Source organism: Xenopus tropicalis, chromosome 3 (assembly GCF_000004195.4).
Source record: "Xenopus tropicalis strain Nigerian chromosome 3, UCB_Xtro_10.0, whole genome shotgun sequence".
In the NCBI taxonomy this organism is placed as follows: domain Eukaryota; kingdom Metazoa; phylum Chordata; class Amphibia; order Anura; family Pipidae; genus Xenopus; species Xenopus tropicalis.
In genome coordinates, this window is record NC_030679.2 from 92,875,900 (window position 1) to 92,901,865 (window position 25,966).

At 41.4% G+C, this 25,966-nt stretch overlaps 1 protein-coding gene across 1 annotated transcript; it reads right to left on the minus strand.

Annotated features, from left to right (window-relative positions):
• Positions 1 to 8,781: 8,781 nt before the first annotated feature.
• Positions 8,782 to 25,910, minus strand: peak1 (pseudopodium-enriched atypical kinase 1). The gene is made up of 6 exons (XM_002937482.5): positions 25,804 to 25,910; positions 25,216 to 25,714; positions 20,072 to 22,670; positions 17,249 to 17,445; positions 13,256 to 13,725; positions 8,782 to 12,555 (listed from the first exon to the last, which is right to left on the minus strand). The coding sequence occupies exons 3-6, from the start codon at positions 22,564 to 22,566 to the stop codon at positions 11,377 to 11,379; spliced, it is 4,341 nt and encodes a 1,446-aa protein (XP_002937528.3). The 5' UTR covers positions 22,567 to 22,670; positions 25,216 to 25,714; positions 25,804 to 25,910; the 3' UTR covers positions 8,782 to 11,376.
• Positions 25,911 to 25,966: the final 56 nt, after the last annotated feature.

The window sequence follows — 25,966 nt, forward strand, 5'->3', positions numbered from 1 at the left end:
TAAAACATCAATCGATAAGAAATTAAAAAAGGTCAGTGGTAGGGTTGCTACATTTGGCTTGGCAAAAATAGAACCAAATGGTCTCCCAAAAACAATTAAACTTCAAAATCAAAAAACTTTATTATCAAATCCAAACCTTTTCCATTTCTCAACCCTGTTTTTTGTGTGCCCTTACTTTTGGTATCACAACAACATAACAACAAACTATCTGTGGATATTTCTACCGCCTTCTCATAGGCCTTCTTAATTTGTTCTCCATTGAAATTCTAGATACAAAACGTGTTTCAGCAATTGGTTAACATATTACATTGAACACGGAGGTGATATTGATATATATCAAATCATATTTCAGTCAATAGAAGTTGTGAAATTAGGCCCAATTAGACCCTAAAATTACATTAATACAAGGCCTAAGCTCATTTCTGTTAGAATTTTTATAGGCTGAAATTTGTTTCTTTCTGTAATTTAATGTAAAGGGGTAGTTCACTTTTAAATTAACTTTTAGCATATTTGAGTAACATAAGTAATTAAGCATGGGTCCAAATGATTAGCAGACTGGCCAGTCCTTTCTTTATTTTCTTGTTTTTTTTGGTTTTGGTTTCATGGCAAATGCTCTTAACATAGAGAAGGTTACAGGTGCTTGTTAAATTTTAACCAGTATTAAACTGGTGTTAAAAAATTACACTGAGGTGTGGGTCATGGATACAGGGCCGGATTTGTAATCCCGCCGCCCCAAGGCCGCCCCTGTCCCCTGGGGAGAGGTCCCCACTGCTCCGTATGGGTGAAAAAGCTTAAGATTGTGGTGTGGCGGGGCGGCATGCCGCCCCCAAATTTGTGCCGCCCTAGGCCCGGGCCTTTGTGGCCTCTCCGCAAATCCAGGCCTGCATGGATACTCAAGCATTTTATTGCCAATAGATTAGTCACAATAGTGCAAGCTAGAACGCTATATTCATTCTAAAAGTAAAAAACCATAGAAGCTCTCTCTGTTTATTTAAGATAGCAGCTGCCATTTTAGCTTGGTCTGACTTCACTTCCATGCCTGCATCATTGTGCATTGGCCTTAAATTACAGCAGGGATGGGGTTGGGAGGAGGGAGAATGGAGGGGGAGAGAGGAGCAAACTGATCAGGCTCATGCTGTGTACTGAAGGATTTTTCTGAGAGAAGGAAGTCTGGTGCAGAAGAACACATGTACAAAAAAGATGAAAATAAATCATGTGTTTCTTTTGATAGAGGACTCGGTGCAGCTTTTCTGTGAGTGCTTTCTGAAAAAGCTTACTGTTTACCTTTCCTTCTTCTTCTTTAAAGTCTTTCACACCACTTCTACATCCCTTAAGAATGCACTGAAGGATACACAATACACACATTACAGTAGGTATGTTGGCCAGTAGGGGGAGTACATTACAGTAACAACTACATAAAGCTTAGATGCATATTAGATATTATCCATGATATAAAGGAAAAAAAAATACCCAGTACCCGGACCTCAACACACAAAAGGATTTTATGCAGATATTGTATATATTATATCTATATATACACATAGGGGCTGATTTACTAATCCACGAATCCGAATCCCGAATGGGAAAAAATCAGATCGCAACTTTTTCATAGCCATTACGACTTGCTCGTATATTGTCGCGACTTTTTCGTATTGAGCACTCGTAAACGGCGGGCAAACCTTTGCGACTTTGCATGATTTTGGAAGCCTCCCATAGGACTCAATGGCACTCTGCAGCTCCAACCTGGCCCAAGGAAAGCCTCCCATAGGACTCAATGGCACTCTGCAGCTCCAACCTGGCCCAAGGAAAGTCACGATACTGAAGCTTGAATGAATCCGAAACTTTCGTACTCGGCACGACGGCTACGAAAAAGTCGCTACAATTTACGAGCAAGTAGTAATGGCTACGAAAAAGTCACGACAATTTACGAAAAAATCACAAAATACCGATCATTACTCTGTAAAATATTAATTTGCATTAAAAGTTACCTATAGGCCACGTTGATCGTTTTTCACTGATAGGGCTGCTTTTGTAATTGTAATTGTTACTTGAAATTCCCAAACCTGACTGTTTTGCCAACTTGTTTGTCCCTACTCAACCTGTCAGACTACTGCTGCACAAATATGGTAGCCCCCTCATAGAGGAGCAAACTGATTGAATACATAATGTAAAAGCATCAGGCAAATACCTTTATGGCGAAATTATAAATAGCATGCAAAAATAATGTTATGATAGATGTAAAAAATATTCCATTTGTGATGTCAGTATCTCTTTAAGAAGCTGGAGTTTAGGTATATGTTTCTCCAAACAGGGTGGTGTTGCTATTGCACTCAGTGCAGTACTGCTTCATAAGGCCAAATAATATGATGGCTTATAAGAATCAGTAAATGCAAGAGAAAGTAATAGTAAGTAGTTTAGCAGTGCAACAACATCATTCATTTTCAGGATCATATCATTTGATTTAAAGAAAACTAGAATCTGAATCCCATAGCAGGGAAAGCTTGAGTGCTAGGAAACTCATTTCCTCATATACAGTACATATACACAAAAAAAGATTTATAACTACAATTTCTACTTCTGCTTTAGTAAAAATAGCACATTTTTTTCTGATTCAGATTTGAATTTTTTTTTAAAGTGCTCCTGCAAATGTTAACTAATTCTTCACCTCATCGCATACAAATATGTGTGATCCTGAATTAATTTGTGCGTCCATAAAATGCCAATATGGACATAATAATGCCCATAATATGAAGTTGCTTCTTTTTGCTGCTACCAGCATCTACAACTCTGTGAGGGCTTCCACTAGGCATATTGTTGCACATTACAAAAGTAGTGCATAATTATGGCTAGAAAATAAAAGCATGTAGTTACCTATAGCAAATGCAAGGAAATAAAAAAATGCTGCATCCCTTTTATCCCAATTCACACACATAGGAGCATTGGTCTACTATTAGTGGTCACTTTATTTGATATTATTAATCTAGCCTTTAAGCTAGGCTCTCAGATTCATCTAATAAGACAAATAGCCTTTCTTCCAAATTTCCATCCTAACTTCAGACCGAGCCACACTGCCTCTGCATTATTGTTTTACTAAAAACCATACCATGTACGTCCATCACATGTTCAGAGCATAAAAAATACAATGCACCTGTCCCATACCTCTTTTTAAATGCATGGAAATAGAAGTGGGGTGGCCTATATGTTGTAACATTTTTTGTTAATGACATTACAGCTATTAGTTGCAACATTAACACCTAAGAGATCATTTACAAAGTGCAGGGCACGGTTCAATAGGCAAAAAATGGGCATAAACATGTTTTATTCATTTTGTGTCTGGCCCTTGTCTGTGCCCATAAATACCATGATGTCTGTGTTCGGCATCCCCCCTCCTGTCCTATAACTTGCGCACCATTCAGAATGGCAAGTAGTAAGGACAGGGTTGCCTTTCCAATCTGCCTTTCCCCTAGAAGTTGTGCATAAAGTATTTGCTATTGATGGTGTAATATGTCAAAATTGGTTTGAACTCACAGGAATTACACTGGTAATGTTTAAGATGGGGAATGAAGGGAGAGTTGTACTTCTCTGTAGAACTTCTGGCGCCAATGGTAATATTTTAGATGGCTGAATAACTGGATCCAGTGACGTCCCTGACCTATTCACTACTGAGAAAATACAGGCCCTGATTCTTTATTTACTATATTTGTCAAAATTATATACTAGCCTAGACCTTCTCATTGGAGTCTAAGTGCAGTGGCACACAGGGTATTTTTTTAGGTGTTTTGGCCAGCATCTCTGTATTGAGCAGCTTGCTGCAGGGTTGGAACTCTGGGCCTTGTGCTCCCTGACCTTGAATTTGGGTTATAGCTTTAGAAATTCTGTTTGTGTTGCAGACTCTGCTACAGGCCTTGCTCAGCTACCCAGCAGCTCTTAGCTTGATACCTTCCTCTGTGCTTCTTATTATATATCTCACTACTTGGCCCTGACCCATTATAGGTCTCACTTGATTCTGTTTCCTTTTCCAGTTCTTGCTGTGTTTCTAGTTTGTCTTGCTATAGTTCTAGTTTGTAGTTCCCAGTTCTTTGTTCTGTTCCATCTGTCCTGTGGTATGGGTTTCAGGTTTTAACCTTGGCTTGTCTTATGTCTCATTTTCTACATTTGTCTATACTACAGCTGGTCTATTTAGAACTTTAGAACCTACAATCCTGGCTTGGTGAAAGAAAAAAACCTAATGGATAATTATGGTAAAATGTAAGGTTTAATTCTTTTTTACTGTTGTTATTCGCTGACTATAGGAGAGAGGCCGTAATGCCATATTTTCTTATATTTGTTATAGTAACATAGTAACATAGTAAGTTAGGTTGAAAAAAGACCTATGTCCATCACGTCCAACCATAATGCCTATATATAACCTGCCTAACTTCTAGTTGATCCAGAGGAAGGCTCAAAACCCCATCTGAAGCCTCACTAATTTGCTGCAGAGGGGGAAAAAATTCCTTCCCATTACCCGAGGGTGTATTCCATCTGGCCCAGGTGCCTTGTTCACATTTATGTTGTGTAACCCTTTAAGCACCATATCCTGTGTCAACCACTGTGTAGTTGGAGCTGAGGCAACAGTGAAGCTATTGGGTGGGACTTGGCACTCTGGCTCCTCTACTGTATACACAGAAGAAAAGAACTGGTTAAGCACATCTGCCTTTTCTGTATCCGCTGTAACATATTGTTATTATAACTCAATGGGGCCACACCCTCAACCTGCATCTTTTTACTATTAATATACTTAAAAAACTTTTTGGGGTTAGTCTTGGCCTCTGCCGCAATGCGCTCCTTATTTTATATCTTAGCCTTCCGGATTGCTGTTTTACAACACTTGTTATAGTGTTTATATTCATTAAATGCAGTTACTGTCCCTTCTGACTTACTGTATATACTCGAATATAAGCCGATCCAAATATAAGCCGAGGTACCTAATTTTACCTAAGAAAACTGGAAAAACGTATTGACTCAAGTATAAGCCTAGGGTGGGAATGCAGCCGCTACTGCTAAGTTTCAATAATCAAATAAATAACAGATAAATAAATAATAGATAACTTTAGGGAAAGTAAAATTCTACAGCAGCAGACAAAAGCAAGTTTGGGAAGGCCAAGGAAGCTGCAATACTAATTATCAAGTACTTGCCATCCTGCTGTGTGCGCTCCCATTGAATCAATCATGTGCTTCACTCATACGCTGTGTGCTCATATGCTGTGTGCTTTGTGCTCGTCCCGAGCTTTGAGCTCGTCTGTGCGCTGTGTGCGCTCACATCATTAGTGCTTGGTGCGCGTCCCATTGTGGCGCGTCGCATTATGGCGCGCGTTTTCACGCAGGTAAGGCTGTCCACTGGGGGGCGGGTGTGCGCAACAAGCACGTTAAATCTGCAAATCCATATACTCGAGTATAAGCCGAAGAAGGTTACTTTTTCAGCACATTTTTAGTGCTGTAAAACTCGGCTTATACTCGAGTATATACGGTATATTTCTTAAAAGCTTTCCTTTTTTTCCCTATAAACTTTTTTACCTCAGAGTTAAGCCACATAGGGTGATTCTTAACACTTCTACTTTTTCTTATTAATGGAATAAACTGAGAAAAGTAATGATTTAATATCATTTTAAATGACAACCATTTCAGCTCTGTGTTTTTATCAGAAAACATAAGTTAATGGACAGGCCAATTTTTTGTCCAAGCTGGATGTCTAGCATAGAAAGCTTTATCCAGGGCATTTTCAATTCGATCCTTGCCTCTTCCTCTTCACAAATGTTATCAGATCAATAATGAACTGCTGGCCTCATTTCGGATGTGTAAACTAGAAACACAAGAGGGCACAGGGCACTGTCTATGGCAGGTGGTAAGTAAGGGCTCTCTTGTGCCTGACAGTGCAGCTTGCACCACCAATCTCATTAACACTACTGCTCTGTTGATGTAACCCCTAAGTGCTTTGACTCTTGAGCCCATGGGCTTGGTAAATGAGCCCCCATATAATATGCTACGAGTTAAGATAAGAAAAGGCAGCCGTAACCAGTGACCTTCCCTGCGTTCTTCCTTGTGTGGATTGTTTTCATTCTGGGAACATTCAAATAAAATGGCAGCTGCATATTATATGCATCATAAACATACAAAAAGTATATTATTACATTATGCATGATCTTTATGGGCCCCAGGGTGGGTATCCCAAAACACAACAAAGCTACAAGAGAGGCACAATTAGATATAATCAATATTACTTAAAATAATTTTACAAAGGCAAAGCATATTTCTAATGGCACTCCAGTACATTGTTTGCTCATTAGCACTGTGCACTAATCTCCATTTTATGTGCCCCCTAGCAGATCATCTTTTCAAAGGCAAAAGCATGCAACATATTCACATTTTTTAAATGCAGCTCAAGCACACCAGCTTTTTAATAATATAAACAATACACATTATTTCAAAAACTCTCCTTAGGGAAGTCATCTTTTCTGAAGCTAAAGGCAGACACCAGCTCCCCCATATTTAATCAAGGGCCCAGTGATTCAACTTTGCCCTCAAGCTGTAAAATATATGTTATTACGGCAATGCACAGTTTGATTTTGACAAAATGATATAAATACAAACTTCATTTTGGGGTAATATGATTTGTTGGGTCCATATAACCATTTCACAGCTGGATGAATATTTGACACTCATCTACACTGCAATACACATTTTTTAACCTGAGCAAAACCTTTTTCCAGTTATACGCCAACAAATAAATCTGAGCATCTGTAGAAAGAATTCAACTCTGACTGAGCAAGTAAAGCATTTATAAATACAATTTCAAATTCATAATAAGGTGGAAATATTCATATTTGCTAATTCTGTCCAAATGTGAATTTATGTAAGCTATTTACTATGGCTATAAGACTACTGCAGTCTGCAACATTGCTTTAATCTGTGACCTTGCCAGGTGCAAAATAAGGTGTTAAAGGGGAACTCCACCCAAACACTAATTAAGCTTTTTGAAAAGTAAATATAATTTCAAGCAACTTTGCATTATAAATCAAATATACAGCGTTTTTTTACTTTGTGAGTCAAAAAGAAATGTAACGGTAGTCGACTGTCCTCAGCCTGCCTTTAGACTTCATCCTCCAAATCCCACAATGCACATGTGATGTCAGTAAGGAAAGTAACAGGATTCCAAATAAAAAAGAGAAGAACTGTTTTGCAGCTGGATTTCAGCATATAAATTGGTATTTATTCATACTTTTTGAAGGAACAGCATATTAGGGGTTTCTGTATTGTGTGGGGCTCTTTAACACATTTTGGTTTGGGAGATGGAGTTCCACTTTTAATACATATACTGGGAGTGCTGCAAACCCCAAAAACTGGACTTCACAAGGTTTGTGTTGGTGAGCACACAATGTTAGGTGAACCACTTTATATATTGGTGGTATAGTTTTGCGTTACATATTTGGATTTTCACCTTACACTGCTAGTAGGGATGACACATGTAGCACCATGTTGGTCACTTATTGGTCCTTGGACTGGCCTACACAATCAATATCAGACCAAAATCACACAAGATATTTATCGGACAGGTTTGAAATTCTTCTCAGGCAAGGATTGCATTGGCACTTTGCTGTGGTCCTAACATGACGGGTATCTGTAGGCCCAGCTCTTGGATGGCCAAATCAGGCAGAGAGATTGCCAAATAGGAATTACTAATCAGACTGCTTCCCAGTGAAATCACTAAAAATAGCCAACCAGAACTGTCCCCCTGCCAAGGGACACAGAGGACCAGAATACTCCATCCCACTGGCAAGCCATAACAGATAAAAAAAAGATCATAGCAATATTATAGGATCTCCAAAACTTTACTATGTTTTATATACCTATTTCACCAAGAGGCCTTTTCAGTTTATTTAATATATATGTTTGAGATACTTAAAGGTTTTGTAGTAGATTTGAAGAAGTTAACCATCCCTACTGAGTGTAAGTGTAACCTATGCCCAGGGATAGTTAGTGTAGTTTCTGTTCCTTGTCTGTATAAAGGGAGGAAGCACATAGTTGTTTCTTTGAAATCCACCTGATGCCAGGGGTGAATGTACTTAGGAACCTGAGGTAAGAAGATTATGCACTAATGTTAACTCACCCCTGATAAAAGGAATAAGGGGCTCTGTGAATGAGGTAAAGTTAGTGGCAGGTAGCTACTGTTATAGAACACTCTAGGAAGGGTTAGATACACAGTGTGAGCTAGTATGAGCAGCTTTGTACTTCACCATGGAGGTTGTCTTGTGTGGTAGATTGCCAGGTGACACCTGCCAGACTGTAGGGACACAAGTGGCTAGTACTTCCACTAGAAAGTGAAATGCCATGGAGCACACTGTGAGATTCTGATACAATGGGGGCAAATACCTGTGGTGTGAACTTGTGAACCATTATGAACAGGTGATGGAATATTACGTTATAACCTTTTGTGTACAAAGGAAGTACTTTCTGTTCTGTTTCTTATATAATGTTCCTGGTTAGGAACTACTGGCACTAAAGTTTTTTGTGAAAGTGAATGTGTTGGTGGGAGTTAAATTGCAGCCTGGAGTCCCTTCTTCAAATACACATTAGTTTGGTAATAAAAGCATGCAAAATGCAGGTAAGTATTTGGCACCCATTTTTTTCATTACAAAATGCTGGTAGTGAAGCAGAAAATACCCAAATGAGTGAAAGCCCAGTCTCCATGGAACATCACGTCTGTGTTTTAACAGCATGTTTGTGTAGAAGAACGCATACTATACATTTTGTGCCATAAAACAGATTTATTAACACTGTAATAATATGACCATGGGTGAGTACCACAGCATAACCGGAAAGAGTTACAGAAAGAAAGCGAGAGATATCCAAACCACTTGTATAACAGAGGTGGTACCAACCACTGATATGTACCTTCGGCAGTAATGCACCCAGGACATAAACACAACTTCCGAGTAGGATAACATAGCCCATGAATGCAATGATATAGTCCAAGGAAGCAAGTAGTGGTTACAGAATGGCAGAATGTTCAAATCTGAAAACCTGTGATGCCACGTTGAAAGCCAAACGATTAGTTACAAAGTGCCTCCTGCTCCCAGTAAATCAGGAATGTTTAAGGTGCAGCAATTAATATACATGAATGGCACTTACAGCTACTGTAATAGCCTGTACTCCCTGTTATTGCTCATAAAAACCCAGGGACTCTTCATGGTGTTTGGATCCAAATTTTCTATGATCACCCACACAGCCTGAAAGATGCACCTGAAACCTGCTGTTTTAAGGTGTATATTATACTGGGGGGGATGTTGCAGCTAAAACTGTTTCAACAAAAGTATTTTGTTATATGCATATATCATTTCTCTAATATATATTCATAAATTAAAAGAATGTTTTTTTTATTGTTGTTGATGTAACCACTAATAGAAACAAATCTAAAGAAGAAAGCAAATCTTCTGTCTTCTGTATACTTCTTACGGTATCAATAACCATTCCTGACCCCCTAAAGCAACGATACTATAAAATGTATTATGCCATTGCTCTTATATACACACAGAGTTTGTCCTATTCCTAGAATAGGGATGGATGGTGGCCAAATTGCAGTTACATCCCCCAAATTTGATGAAAACTTATACAAAGGATATGGTTTTAGGCCCTTGGCGAATGCAAGAAGAACATATAAATGTTTATTTGTGGGCCTTTTTGCACATAGCCAAATTCTGTAGCAGCAGAGACATTTGTAAATATTCATTAATGAAACTAAATTCTCTGCTTAGAGACACATTTTGTTCACCTACACTGTTCCTAGAAGGTTATCGTATGATCCTATTGGAGTAAATCTAATATTTTCCGAACTAAGTACAGGGGGAAGGCTTGGGTAATATGGCCTACAACTTCAGTTTAGTGGGAAACAGTAAGCTTAAGCTTTTAGAGTGCCACTCCATGTTTCATATCTGCACCTTTCACCATATCAATGTATTTTTATAAATATAAATATGGATTTATGGTATTAAAAGCATTCAGAATAAAACATTTCATATTAATACTATTACTGGTAATCTCCCTCATAGACTGGCAGAATGCCTGCGTGTCATGTTATTATGAGTGCATGATAGATGTGTTTCGTTTCAGTTACATTTATGAAAAGGTAAAAGAGTATGGATTTTAATAAATGAATCAAGTTAGTACCTTCATCCTAATTGGTTGTTCCTTTTTTGGAAGCTCTGAGCATCATCTGCAGCTGAATGCTATTTTGGTATGTGCCAGAGCCTGTATTATTTAGCAGGTAGTAAAATGATAATATAGATTATGGTGTAAATGAATGTGCCTCATTGTAACACTGTCCGTTTAAGCCTTAGCACACTAGAGCTCTGATAGGGACCTGATGGGGGGGCTGTGGGATGGCAAGACACAGATGATGTGACCAGCCTACAAAGTGCCTGGAAAAGGATAGCAACAGAACCAGAATATTTAGGCCAGGAAGTCAGGGGAATCTCTAAATCTGAGGAAGGCCATAGTACTATCTTAAACTGCAACCAATTGTGTTAATGGTATACATTCTACTTATTTCCTCTTACATTATTACATCTCTGGGTGTATGATATATTGTGCACAAAACATTCTGTGTACACATAGAAATGGAACCTTATACATTTCTTGTCTGTGCCAAAGCCCACTTTTCCTTGTAGAGAATAAAAACATTACTTCATTATGCAGCCCTGAGTTTTCAGCCTGTAGCAGCAGTAACTAGGGTAGGAAACTGTCTCCTGTGACTGACTAAGGTTTTATGTATCAGCCAGACTTCTTTACCAAGGCTTCAAGTCTTGTCATTACTTGGACTAATTAGACAGCAGACTTATGGGTGCTGTGCTAAATATTCATCCCTCCATGAAAGGGTTCTATTACATTCATAGTGCCCCATGCAGCCAGCACACACCTGCATTAGAGGATTAGGAAACAGAAAATCGATTTACATTAACTTCCTCTCAGTTGATGAAAATGATGTATAAATGGAATTAATTTAGACTTAAATATAGGCTTGGTAGATGGTAAACAACCTTACTATATTTATTTAGCTAAGTTAATAAATGTGTAGGTACTTTTTATAGATTTATGTCTCAGTGTCCATTATGTAGGAGGCTAGAAAATGGTGTTTTTGAGACATGCAAAGCAATGTATATGTCTGTGGAAGAGGCTCAAAGAGCTTAAAGAGTGCAAAAAGCATGTGCGTGTCAACTGCCCAAGTGTGCAGAGAGGGAGTGGTATAACACTGAAAGTTCAAGCTTCTTAAACGGAGCCTGTTGGGATAAGTCCGAGCTATTGCACACACACTTTGGAGGGTGTATGATGGGGGAAATATCCCTTTCAATGATGTTCCAGTAGCCGAATTGTCTGTGCTAGTCCCCGTGCTGTGCCAAATGCCAGGTACTGACAACACAACCAGTCTTCCAAAGTCACCCCTCCCTCTTTATCTAGTGATCTCTCTGCCAACTTTATTAGCAACATTGTTCTCTTTACCTCAAGCCAATTATGAAGAGCTCCTGGCCCTTGGAGCACCTCCTCTCGAGGTCCCCATATCAGACAACGTAAGGCCCCTTTAGCTTGCCCCACCTGCAACCTGTCTGAAGGGCTGTGCTGCAAAAGTAATCCAGCAAGACGCCCAAGGCCACGGGAATAGGGAGAGCGGCGTGGCAACACTGGCAAATCACAACAGGCATATTCTTTCTCTTTTAAACCTCCATCTTGAAATGGGTTAGGTAGGTGCAACATCTCATAGATCAGAATCCCTGTCTGAAACTCATCACTCCGCCGGTACTGAGTAGCTCCAACAATCTCTGGAGCTAGTCGTGTAGGATCTCCTAAACCCTGTGGACGCCAAGCAGCTTGGCTCTTCAATTTCGCCTGGCTGAAGTTGGTAAGAAGGAGACGACCAGGACATGATGGTGTTTCCCTCTTTTCTAAAGAACCCATCATCATATTGCTGTCACTCTGTTCTGCTGTCATAGAACCAGGATAGCAGCTGCACCCTTTCACACCAGGTTTGCAGCTAACAATTAGTAAGTTGTCAAGACGTAAATCACAGTGAGTGATGCCCTGCGCCTTTAAGTGCTCCAATGCACCACACAGCTGAAGGAGAAGCAAACATACTTGGCGCTCGTATGCCTCTGGCTCTCGGCGGTGCCTTTCTTCACCTTTACGAACAAAGTCCGCCAGAGTTTGCAGAGGTGGTTCTCGTGTAATAACCACTATTCTATTCCTACGTTTTCCAAGTGATCCCTGGTGGCCTGATACAGGCTGTTTCTGTTGTTTGTCTTGTGGCACCTTGGATTCTGTAGAGCCAGATACTTTTTCTCCTTCTTTCTCCTCTTCCTCACCCTCATCTTCTGAAACAGTAGGATCTTCCCAAGGAAGCAGGCGTGCAGGCACCTCTGCTAGGAAATGCCCACAGTCCTGCTGGATATTAAAGTGCTCTGAGAGACCCTGACGTACTGCCAGGCAATGGTAATATTCCCTTTGGGCCTGCTTGGACTTGTTGCGAAAGATCTGTAGGATAAACAAGAAAACAAAAGTCTATAAAATAGTAGAACCAGGCATTTGGAGCAATAATAAAACACAACTGTAAGCCAATTTTGCAGCATGTATTTCCAAAATACTTGGGGGTATGGCCATGTAAAGCAAATGGTGGCATTGGTTGGGGAGACATTTATGTCGATAGCTGGGGGGGCTGGAGTTGTCATGCTTGTAGCTAGGGGGCAGCAAGGAGAGAATCAGGCAAAGTACTATTAGCCTTGGACACTAATACTACCTGGCCATGCTCTGCATCTCATGAATGACAAGGACTGAATTGTTGCAGTTTCTTTACACAAATTAGCTACAGTTGCTTATTTTATGATACTTTACCAGGAGTTTATTGCTATATTCAATGGTAAATTGCTAGTCACATCTTAAGCCCACAAACAATTGCCCATTTTACATTCTGAAGAATCTACATTTTCATACATAGAAGTTCTTTTTAAATCCTTAATAAATGTAAGTGAACTAGTCTGTGGTTAGAAGGTTTGGATTGCACCACAATAATTACAAGAAAATTGACAATAAGTATATATTTAGTTTATAGGTACAAACTACATATGTTGACAGCTAAAACTGATGGCAGACAAGAATGATTGATAAGATTTTGCCCATTTAATTCCTACCTTCCATCACATTTTAGAAGCCAGTGTAGTACAAGTCGTTAAATTACCTTCACAGCATAGAGATTGCCCAGGTCCTTTGCATATGATGCACGGTAATAAACAGCATCCCCAGCCATGCAGCAGGTTGTTGCACTGATCAGTCGAAAGTCAGGCCAGTTCTCTATTCCAAAGTTTATAGGCTCTCTTTGGCCTGCCATAAAGATATCTTCACAGCGGGCAAAAAATCTCCTTAAAGCTTCTGCCTGCAACTCAGCAATCTGTCCACTGCAGCTTTTTGCCCGCTCTAGGGAGTTATCTGACTCATCTCCGGCTGCCTCCCATTTGCGTTCTGTATCATAAGTAGGGTTGGCCAGACTCAGTGGGGCTCCAGATCTTTTTTCTGGGGTGGCATGGCGAGGTGTCAAGTTCTTCTTAGGAAGGGGAGGAGGAGTGGGATGGGAATCCAAATCTTGTGGTGGGCTACCTCCTCGTGTTTGGCGAGGTTGCTTATATGGAATCATGTTTGCACGAGACTGACCTGTGGGTATAAAAAATTTCATTGAAAGGGTTACAATCAAACGCAGCACAAGCACAAAAAAAGTACACTTTTTCGGTTTGCCAAATATTTGCATTCACAAGTATATCATGTACATTTTTATTATGCTGATAGGCCATTACTGGAATCTCTGCAAAGGCATGCACAAGCAAAGCGTATGTCTGTAATATGTGCAAGTGTTTATTTTTTCTTTACAGAATCACAAGCCACCGAAAATTTGCTAACAAATGCTATTCTTGAGGTCCTTTTTCTCTTTTTTAATTTCTTTAGTTATAATTTAGAAATATTAGCCACCATCCTGCTTTGAGTTTCTAGAACATAAGCAGGGTAACCCCTTTTAACAAATCTCCATTGCATTCCACCCAACCTCTGTTCTTCCACTAGAGGATCTGTCACAATTTGTTTCACCTTCATTTTGTAAAGGAATACTCTCATGGAAAAACGAAAAATGTTTTTTTGAAAACGCAAGTTGTAGTAGTTGAGTTATTAGACCTTCTCTAGCAGAATCCTGAATTGAAATCCGTTCTTCAAAAATGCAAACAGATTTTTTTATACTTAATTTAGAAATTTCACCCATATTCTTCATTTCCCAGGGTGCCACAGCCATGTGACCTGTGCTTTAATAAATTTCAGCCACACTTTACTGCTGAGATGCAAGTTGAAGTGATATCATCCCCCTCCCAGCAGCCAATCAGCAGAACAATGGCAAGGGAGCAAGAAAGCAGCTCCAAGTAGATATCCGAATAGCACAAAGTAGTAAGAAATCCAAGTCCAACTTGAGACTCCAGTTACAAGGGAGTAGGAGAAACAATAGGTTGGATGAGGGTGGATAAAAGCTTGTATAATGTAACAGGCTATTACGATTTGTCTCCTTCTTATATAAATCAGTTCTCACCACTGTCCAGTTTTACACCAGTCATACCCAAAAAATTAATACTCATTTTATGATGTCAATGAAAAAACAGAGTGGGTACTGCATCATTTAAAGTGGAATGGAATAATTTAAGATCTTCAACGGATCAATCCCAAAACAATATAATGTCATCTATATAGCATCTGTATTATCTTGCATACCTTTTAAATAGTGGATTTTGGTATACAAAATGACACTCAAAGTGGTCCATATAGATATTGCTGCCACTTGTCATTGTTGAAATGGTCCCCAAACATGAAGTAGTTCCCTTGTAGGACCAAGCTCAGCAATCTTAACACAATTGGTCTGCCTCTGGTGAAAAAACCTGTCTTTATTCTAATGTATCAGTAATCGAGAATGTAAATGATATCAGTGACCAAAAAGGTATCATTGAGCATGGATACACTCCCTAGCTCCTGTCCTTGGGGTGACTGATGTTTTACCATGCAGACAATCAGATCCAAGCAATATCAATATGTGAGTAAAACAATAACAGATTTTAATCATTTGTTAAAGTGGTGGTCACAATATCGGGATGGATTTACCAAGTTTATTATACATAATATGGACTATGGATTGCTCTTGTACTGAATATGGATTTCACTACGGACTACGGACCTTTTACAGATTGAATGGATTTCACTGGAACATGTGATCTACACAGCAATATATTATTACTAGTTAAGGATTGTGATTAATTGTGGACACTTTAATTGTGTATTTTACTGAGCATAATGAGAGTTGTACCTAAGTTGGAGGGTGGGGTTTACTTACCACTCCCACATTACACATGTATTTAAGGGAGTTTTATTACACAGTGTACAGTGTTGAGAAAGGGTTTACACCTGAAATGTTGCCTGATTTGTTGTCTGCACCAAATTCGGAGTGCTGCAGCATGTTTATATTTCAGTTTCAAATGGAACACCTTCCTGCACTAAAGGTCCCCCCCCCATACACAGGCCGATTCTAGCTGCCGATATAGGTCCCTCAGACCGATTTGGCAGAAAATCGGCCCGTGTATGGGCACTACCGACGAGCCTGCCCGATTGATATCTGGCCTGAAATTGGCCAGATATCGATCGGGCAGGTTAAAAAATCTAGTTGGATCAGGGACCGCATCGGCTCGTTGATTCGGTCCCCGGACCGACTTTGCCTATACCCGTTGTTATAATTCAATCGTTTTGCCCCAGGGCCAAATGATCGAATTAGCCTGGATTCTCCCGATATCACCCACTCGTAGGTGGGGGATATTGAGAGAAGATCCGCTCGCTTGGCGACATCACCAAGCGAGCGGATCTGAAGGTGTATGGGCACCTTAACTTCTAACCTGCTGTCACTTTTGTTTCTCTTTTGTTCATATATCACTTATTCCCTACTTCCCCTCCCTCTCAAGGAGTAAAGTCTTGCACATTATTAAAAACACACTTTCTCCCTCTTTTCTTTATAACTTTTGCCATTCTCTTTCGTATAATTCTTGTGATTCTCTTGCTTCCTCTGTCAGGATGCACTTTGTTGTTTAATACATTTTTCTCTTTTTCCCCTGCAGGGAAGATTTCCTATAACATAGCTTTGTGTTAACTGTTAATTAAGTAATTTACTTTATAGAGGTGTGTAAAACAGTGTTAAATACGGTATAAGATAAATGTCATATTTATAAAGCTCTGCAGTACTTGTTGCACGGGTATTAATGTTACACATTACGTTTAAGTGGTGATATGGGAGGTATGCACACGGACAGTGTATCCTCTTGTTCAAAGGATTCGGGGATCGGACAAATCCCAAAATAGTGGATCTGGTGCATTTCTAACTTCAATAAACAGGGCTTCTGTGGCTTTTGTTATATCTTGAGTCAAACAAGTCAACCAAAGCAATTTAAACTACTCCATATTTGGGCCTTGTGAGGTAGTTTGTCAAAAGCCTTATTCAATGAACTCATGTTGAAGATGGAGTTATACTGCCCCTTTATTTACCACTATACGTATGCCCCTTAATGGCTTATGGGTCTATTCATCAAAATTCGAATTTGTGAGGGTTTTTTTCTACCTTGAATAAACTCACAATTAAAAAAAAATTTAATTGAATAAAACAGTGGAAAAAAAAAACTCGAATACCTCCAATTTGCGAGTTTACAAGCAAAAAAAACTTGAAAAACTTGAAATCCTTGAATTGAATAAACAGTTTAAATTTTGCCACTGACTTCTACATGACACAAGCTTTTAGATGCCTATGTTTTACATTCCAGTTTTTCGAGTTTTTTTATAGCTTAAAAAATACTTGATGTTAAGTTATAATTGGAGTTTGTGAGTTTTAGCGCGAAAAAACTAAAATCATGGTAAACATTAAAATTCAAGCACTGATCAATCAGCCCCTTAGTGTACCAGTTATTTTTTATTATCAGTTGTGTATGTCTGTGTAAAGGAGTATATAAATACAGCTATACACATCCAAGGAACTGGATGTGTACCAGAAGTTAAACCAAAAAATCATTAGAACTCTCGGAGAAGCAGTCTTAACTACTAAGCAATGGTTGCTGGTTAGCAGGCGGTATGTTGGTTTGCAATGGATGTTAAACTATGCTAAATGTTTTCTTACCTAGGTTGCTGTAGGTTGCGCCTCCAGGACTGCATTCAGATGAGCAATCAGAGGCAGGTACATACTCCCCTTGAGCCTGCATGTCAGGTTCTGCCAACTGCAGAGAATTGCCCACAACCAGCTCATCTGGGGATGGTGTTGTCAGGGGTGTTCCTATAGGCGAGGTGGGTTCTTGTTCTGGAGTAGTATCAGGGATACTAAAAAGAAGCAGAGACTCTGCTGTTAAAAAAATATGTTATCTCAATCAGCAAGAGAAACTTCTGTAGGAAATATATCTATAGGTGTGGCTAGTCCCAACACTGACAATGCTCTGTATGTGTAGTCAGTGGGTGAAAGGAGAAACACAGCAAAAGTGAAAGCTGTCATATAAAAAGAGGAAGAATTAAAGAATGTGGGAGAAGCAAAATGAAATCACGAAAAAGTAACGTGGGCGCAATAGGGAAAACATGGAAGGAATGAAAGCATGTGTAAAAAGCCAGAAAACTAAATAGAATTCTATGTAAAAAGTAGAAAAATGATTGTCTGCTGGAAAAGGCCTGGCCTCACCGTGTCCTGCTACTCACACAGCTCCCCATCGTCAGAAAGGGTGAAAGATCACATTCAGAGAAGTAGTATTTGCCACATACGTTCTGATCTCTCCCCTCACCTGTGTTTAACTCTGAAGGAGTGTCACCCAACACCCACCCCTGTAACTGCCCAGCAGCAACATATACCACCCCCATTACAGGTCTGATAAGGAGAGAAGGGAGGGGATTGCAATGTGCCACCCACTTTTAGAACACAGCCAAAGTAATAGCTGCTCTGTCTCCCTGCACAGGAATAAGCATGTTATTTCACGTGTGTAGAAGCCAGGGACAAAATAGGTTAGGGCATATACTACTGTGAACATGAGCAGTTACAATTCCAAGAAAGAAATGAAAAATACAGATAACCCAAGGAAACAAAGGATAAAATTGGAAGAAGAATTAGAGTAAAGCAAAGAGAATAATGGATTATACTTGTTAAGATTTAAATGGTAAGTGAAAGGGAAGGCATTTTCGGGAGAATTGTTGCCCAAGGTAGCACAGATTTATTGTAGGCGACAAATCTGCCGACATGCTAGTACCTTTAAGGGACCTACCACATTAAAATGTGGATCTGCTGAATCCTTATGCTATGTCACATGTTATGTCCTTATCTTATGTCAAACAATTGTGCCTAATGAGTGAGGGGGGCTTTTATGGAGGAAGCTCCTGCAATGCGCCCCCCCCCCCCCGCGCTTACCTTTACCGCTAGTGTAGAGCACAGACGAATTTCTGTTTTAAAAACTACGAATTCGTCTCTTACTGGGAGCAGCTTTTTACCACCCCTGGTAACTTTGGGGGCCCTGCCGCTTGAGGCAAGTTTCTCATTGGTCACAAGAAAATCATTCGTACCCTCCACTGATGTTCAAGGCTGAATTGTCAGATATCGAGGTAGAAACAATAGGATCTCCTTGACATACCATCCCACCGGCAAGAATGTAAATTGCCGGTGGGATGGCGTTGCTTCGTTTTCCCAAATTCGCTCGAAGTTGGCTCTCAAGGAAACTTCAGGCAACTTCAGGAAAACGGAATGACGCATATGCCATCCCACTAGCGATTTATATTCTTGCTGATGGGATGGCACTGCGGGAAGATAAGTCACCAGCGGGAACAAAGACTTATCGTGGGGCGACTAATCTCCCTGTGTGCCATTGCCCTAAACCTACAGATATGCCTGATCAAAATCTTTTGTCCCACCTGATCACCAAGATGACCGTTATGCAAGGCTTTTGTGATATCGGTCCCCACCGTACATGCACATAATATTGTACGAAACTTTGTTGCATACGATTATATTGATGTGTGTCTTGCCAGCTTTAGAGAAAACCTTTACCCTCCAAAATAATAATTAACTAACCGATAATTTATATCCTAATTACCTATTAAAGATACTTATCAAATTGGTACGTACATATAACTAACTGATGACCTGACAGGAAATAACACAAATTTAGACTTTAAGGGTAATGGCTCATGGGGAGATTACCATGGGCGATAAAACTCCCTGAAATGCCTTCCCACTGGCAATAAAGTGAATCCCTGCATATGTTTTGCCACTGGTGATATAATTTACTGCCAGTGGGAAAGCATTTGAGGATAATTGCCTCCCATGGGAGCTGAGATTTAACTGGCTGATGTAACCTAGAATGCATGGCAGTACACAATGTATGGTAGGACAAAGAGCATAAATGATTGGCACAGCAAGAAATAAACACTTCCTCATGGTGCATCTGCAGATAAAATGTTTAAATCAGTCCAATTTCCAATATGACAGATATCCATAGTACATAAAAATGGATCAGGATGTTCAGGCCACCATACACCTACCAGTAGTCATACCAACTTTTGTTTCCTAAGACATTATTGGTATGCTTATGGGCAGCATAATTGTGTACATTAATTTTCAATTACAGCTTTCATACTTTTTGTATTCATAAAGGGAAAATATATCTACAAAATGCGAAAAAGGAGGTAATGTAATTTAAGCTATAAAACTGCACCATGTCTAGTAACCTAATTAATGAATGTAATTCATTCTAAAGGTGTTCATTTGATTACACTGTAACTGCTCCTGGTAGATTTCAGTATCACCATAGAGCACAAAGAGGCTTAAAATACAAAACTAAGCTGCATATAAGAGCAGATCCACTTTTCTCAGCATGCATAAGAAACTCAGGATGACTGTGCCCTAAAGATGATCAATACTGTCTACAACATTCCCAAAAGCTAATAATGTGCTCAGCTAGTGGAAATAATCTACCTGCTAGATTTGTTCTCATCATCCACTTTTTCTTCCTGACAGTTGGTTACTTTCTGGTCTTCATTTGGACACATGAACACAATAGCTGGTTTCTCTCCATGTTCTCCATGGCTTTCACTAAACCACTGGTGGCGCTGAACTGGTGGTGGTGGGAGCATGTGGATAACTGTTCCATCCAGCCCTAATAATTTGCCCTCTTCACCCCTCTCCTCTGCTGCACTCGGCCCACTCCCATCCTTTTTCCTCTTGAAAAAGCTTTTGAAAGAGATCCATCGGCGTGGCTTTCCATCTGACTGTCGGCGTGGTTGTGTCGTATATTCACTTGGTGACGGGCGATTGGTTCCAGTAGGTTTACCACGTGTTGCAAAATGCTTTTGCAGCATGGTAGCATGATAGGGAGAAGAAGTTGAACGTGGGGGGGGAAATGGTGGCAGGGGTTCATTGGTGCCATGAATTGTGGGGCTCACTTCAGAGGAAGACACTGGGGATGCCTTTTTAAAGCTGAGAGTTCCTGTCATATCACTCTGTGAAGTAAAGAGTGTCTTGGGTCTTTCCAGTGACCCTTGCGGAGATTCAGCATCAGGGTGTTGCTCTGGTAAGGTAGGTATCTCAGAACTTGTAGACTCAGGAGTCACAGGCTCTGGAGGAGAGCGAGGCGGTTGTATGGATGCCACAATCTGGGAAAGCACCCGGTTGGCACTCTCTCTGGGACAACCATTAACCTCCTGTGTCATTTCACTTAAAGAAGCCTGCTTTCTCTGCCCTTTTGCTGGTGTCTCTATCTCTTCATATGTGTGGCTGGTAACACTATTAGTTGATCTTTTTTCCTTTTCAGGGGGAATCGGAGACACCGCACTTGCCCCCACAAAGCTACGGTATATAGCCAGGTTGTCATAGGCCCCAGGATTAATAAGGATAGGCACTTTATCAGCACTCTTGCAACTGTGAGCATATTCTGGTTCATCGTGGATTATAATTGGAAAGGGTGGCATGCCAGCATTGTTATAACTGTTGAACTTAATTTCTGACAAGTTGGGTGATCGGACAGGCACAGTGTTGGCACTCAACCCAGCAGTAGGAGAGGTGGGAGCTGACTTGTGGCAGCTACGTTTGGGTGCCTCTACCACCTCATTCTTTGCAATCTTCTGCCGAGGACTAGTACTGGATGTCCACACCTCCTGGTATCGAGTTGCAGTTGCCTTCTTTAACCTGGTGTTGGGCTGACGTAAGCGGTCACCAGCCATAGCTGCAGACACATCTACCACCGTATAAGGCTTACAGACTGGTTGTTCCAGATTCACAACACGATAAGGCTTAGCTTGTGCCATACCACAATCCTGAACCGCACCTTGTGTGGCACCTTCTGAACCTTCTTCTGCTTTATCTGATAATACTTCACCGTTACAAAATAACCCCCCTGAAGAAGAAGAGGAGGAGGAAGAAGAAGGGGGACAGGAAAACGACTCAGTCATGGACGGATCAGGAGAAGGACAAATAGCAGCTACACTCCTGTCTTCAGCCACATCACAGCCATTTAGAATCTCATCATAACTATCATCATAATCCACAGCACAAACCCTCTGCAATGACTTCTGGCGCAGAGGCACAGTGTTCCATTTTTCTCTCCCACCTGGACGCCCAGGTACTGGAGACAGACTGCCCCCCTGTAGGTTAGCAAAACGTGGCTGTCCCCTCATTCGTATTTCCATGGCCAGGAGTTCCTCATCACTCTCTTCCCAGCTCTCCCGTTCCCCTCTCTCGGTCTCACCTTCATCATCCCAGCTCTCTTCACCACTGGAGAACTCTGGGTAGCAGAAGCGTCCACCATCCCAGCTGATGACTGCCCCCTCTTCACCACTTAGTGCCACTTTTCGCACAGCTCTTTTTGTCTCTCCCATATCATGACGACCTCCAGAGAGGCAGCTTGCGGAGGGTTTTCTTTCCAGGGAACGCCGGTAACACTGATTGATCCTGCAGAGAAAAGTCTCACGGGTTCTGGGGTCTGGGGGAGGCCTAGGATCAGATGTGCTCCCCAATCCTGCAATCTCTTTCAGCACCTCTGTGAGTCCACTACTGCTCATGAGATTGTTATTGGTGACACTTGGCTCAGATCCTGTGTTGTTATTTGCTTGATCATCACTACAAACTGTGACTGGTGTTTGGTTTTGGGTTGGTTGTTGGGGCAAAATTGCCCTTGCTTGGCCATGGGTTGGTTGGCAAGCAGCTCCCTCAACTGCCATCATGGTGGGTTTAACAGCAATGGTAGGCTTTTTGGCCACAGGGGGTCTGAACCCAGTGGCCGCACGTGACCTCTGACTGGAGACAATCTTGGCATGATACCCTCTGTAGGGAGGTGGTGGGGGGGGAGGAGGAGGAGGCTGTGTAGGATTTCCCCTATTAAGAGCTGCCAGTTGGTGCTGCCCCTTTGGCTGAAAGCAGTTCTTGCACTCCCCTGGTTTCCAGACATGCTCTGTGAATGAGCTGCAGGCTGACATTCTGACAGGCACTGTAGAGCATTGCCCCAGGATATGACGAGGAGCCCACAGGGTAACAGGATACACATTAATCACATGATCTTTACAGACACCCAACTCAAGACCTGCAAGGGCAAAAAAGAAACTCATTATAGAAAGTTGCATTGAAACAAAAGCAGGTTACAGAAGATGAAGCGAAAGAGAGAAAAATGTGTAAAATGTGTAAACATGTAAAACATAGGTTCCATTCCACTGTAATATGTGTGCATTTTATGAGCTGCACTGGTGACAGCTAGGGCTCTACATTGTGGCATGTTTGCACAGAAAGATATGCAATGCAGGCTGCACTTCCATCAGAGAATGCTAAGATTAGAACTAAGCTTCATGTACAGTGTCAGTACCAACTGCCAAACTCCCCCTCGACTAATTCCATGCCAAATAATTCATTTCACAGAACAGGTATAGGAGCAGCAGAAGTGCCAACCACCCCCACATTATCTATCCACTGAATACAGGGCCCCCTGCCAGTACCCCTTTTTCATACATACACAGCACTGCCAATGCTCCAAAGAAATCCAGCTGGGGTTGCTAAATATATACAGTACAACTTTAATTTTACATCCCCTGATTTAACGTTTTCCTGCATTTTACACCATTGTTTTGTGGTCCCACTAATATATAACACATAATAAACTTCCCTGATCTTACATTTTCCCAAGTTTTGCACCATCTTTTTCTGGTCCCTTCAAAAAATTAAAATGGGGGTTCTACTGTATTTCCATTGGTTTTCCTATTTGATTTGCAGGTTGAATGTTACTATTTGGCTACTCAATATTTGGGGGTTTGGTTTGGAAATAATCCTGACTGTCTAAACTCTGCGCTCACCCCCACCCCACATGCTATTTCTTCTGCTCCAGCCTTCACTGTCATACCAGGCTTGCAGCCTCAGCTATTCTCTGCTACCTGTTTCCGTCCATGGAGGAAGGAAGACATTAAAGGTCTGGACACAGAGAGTGACCCTTAGACATTAATGACCTGCCTCTGAGTCACACATGGGTGTGAGGCAGCATTCCCCTGGGAGAGGCCTACCAAACATCACTATTAACCCCTTTTTATTCTACAAGTCATTGTTCCATTTATTTCATGTTGCTTAGTCAATTTAGTCAATGAACATCATAAGTAATGGAAATGAATATGCATAAACCTTCAGCATGATAACTTTCTACTAAAGACCCACACACTCCTCTTATGTTCCGTATGCAAACTTTATATTTTTCATATACATCACAACAGGAAAGCATGCTGCCCTCCAATTAGTATTGAACTACAACTCCCAGAATCCTGGCCAGCCAAATCACTGGTTGCTTTTGCCTGATATGCATGAAGGATTTGATTTAAAAACATAGGTACTAAATTGCTTCAGCGCAAGTATCTACTTAACAAATCAGATCTCTGCTTTCATTTCCTAACTATAGTAAGACTGTGTGAAGCTAATTCAAGATTGGTTGCTATTGGCAACTAACCACTCCAGTGCAATTTACCACTTACAGTATATTAGTAAATGGGCCCTGAAGTATGACACTAACAGGCCAACGTATGAAACTATTTTCCAGGGATCCTTATATCTGTGTGAGTTAATGTACCACACTTCCCCCTAACTCATTACTAACCCTTAATGGCCACCATGAGAACGATTATTTATGTCATAGGCACCCTATCTCCATAAGTATAGGTTACAAACCTTATAGCTGGAACTAACAACTTATTATCTGGCCAAAACATCATTCAAATACATATGTGCAGTTGGTCAGTTTGAAAACACCTAGGCATTTCCAAGGATAATGTTAAAAACAGGTGTTAGCCTTGGAAATGTGGGGACGCTTGGCAGCTATGCAGGATAAGGAATAAACCCGTGAGCTGTTATTTTTCTAGCGGTTGCCCCTGACTTCCTCTTTATACACAGAGCTCAGTGATGCATATACAGCACAAATACAGTGTACTCAGTGGGCCTTTGTAGCGGATACAGAGAAAGCTGGTGTGTGTGTGGGTAACAGGCTGCTGCATTCCTGTGTGTGTGGCTCCTTGTAGCGGCTTTGACAGAAGCCAGCATCTGCCTGTGACAGCGGCCGGAGAGCAAACAGCATGTGTGCACGTATAGATGCGCCAGGGCAGCAGCATGGGCTCCAACATGTGTGTGCCTTCCAGTTTCAGGGCCATCCCTTCTGCTTGTCGGGCCTGGGAAGAGTTACAGGAATGCTCGGTATGTCTGGGGGGGGGGGGGGGGGGGGGGTCAGTCTGGGAGCAGGGAAAGTATGTGCTATTTACAGGACATAATGGGGGGAGGAGGAACACAGCCCAGTTAGAAACCCGTGCAGCACCCACTGCTTAACTCTACTCGGCCAATATCCGCAGCGCATTGCCCCTTCATTCCCTTCCCTACTGCTCCGTCCCGGGATAGCCACGTTAACCCCGCGATCGCCAGAGCGCAAAGCCTAGCACTGTTTCTTTCTTTTCCCAGAATACATCTACCCAAGATTATTCCTTAGCAGCCAAAGCATGTCCAATCTGTGGTCTGTAACCAGTTCTGTGCCAGGAACCCATTCAGCATCCCCACATCGGCAGCGCACATTCGTACACATTAATATAAGAAATGGCCATTTTAGTACTCACCAGAATGTGATGGGTCTGGTAGATCTTCTCCTGGCGAAGGGAGAGTTAAGCGGAGCAATCAGCAGCAGTGTATATGTGTGACAGGTCTGAGTGTGTGATTCAGCCCGGTGACTGTCACTTCTATCTGTGTGTATGAGACAGCGCTGTGTCTGAATGTGACATAACCGTGTGTCAGAGCTGTCTGAATGTGACAGACCTGCTTGTGTGTGACATCTGCGTGTATGTCAGGCTGCTCTCTGAGCCTTCCTGATGGATGTAGGTGCCGGCCTGTGGCACTGATGCTAGTGTATCTGTATATGCATTGTGTGGGGTGCAGTCGCAGATCTGTGCGGCGTTCCTGTGTGTGATCTGTGCATGTGTGTGTGTTAGCTGGCCTGCTGTCTGTGTCTGAGAGCCAGCGTGTGCGTGTGTGCGTGTGTGTGTGTGTGTGTGTAAGTGTGTCCGTCTCTCCCTCTCCCCCTACAGGGAGCCTGAAGAGCAGCAGCAGGCAAATTATTTCCTGAAAAAGGAAGGCATTGCTTTCACATATACACACTCAAAGCGCACACAATGCACGGATATACAAAGTGAATGCGTAATAACACACACCCTGGCAGGAATATAGCGGGCACCGCCAAACAAATCATATAGTTACGAGGAATGAAGAAAGAGACAGCTTATTTAGTGTGGCTTCCAAGGGCCGCAGTGAGTGCAAGGCTGAAAGCCGAGGGATTGGGGTGGAGGTACAGCCCCTTTATGGTGAACCTCTGTG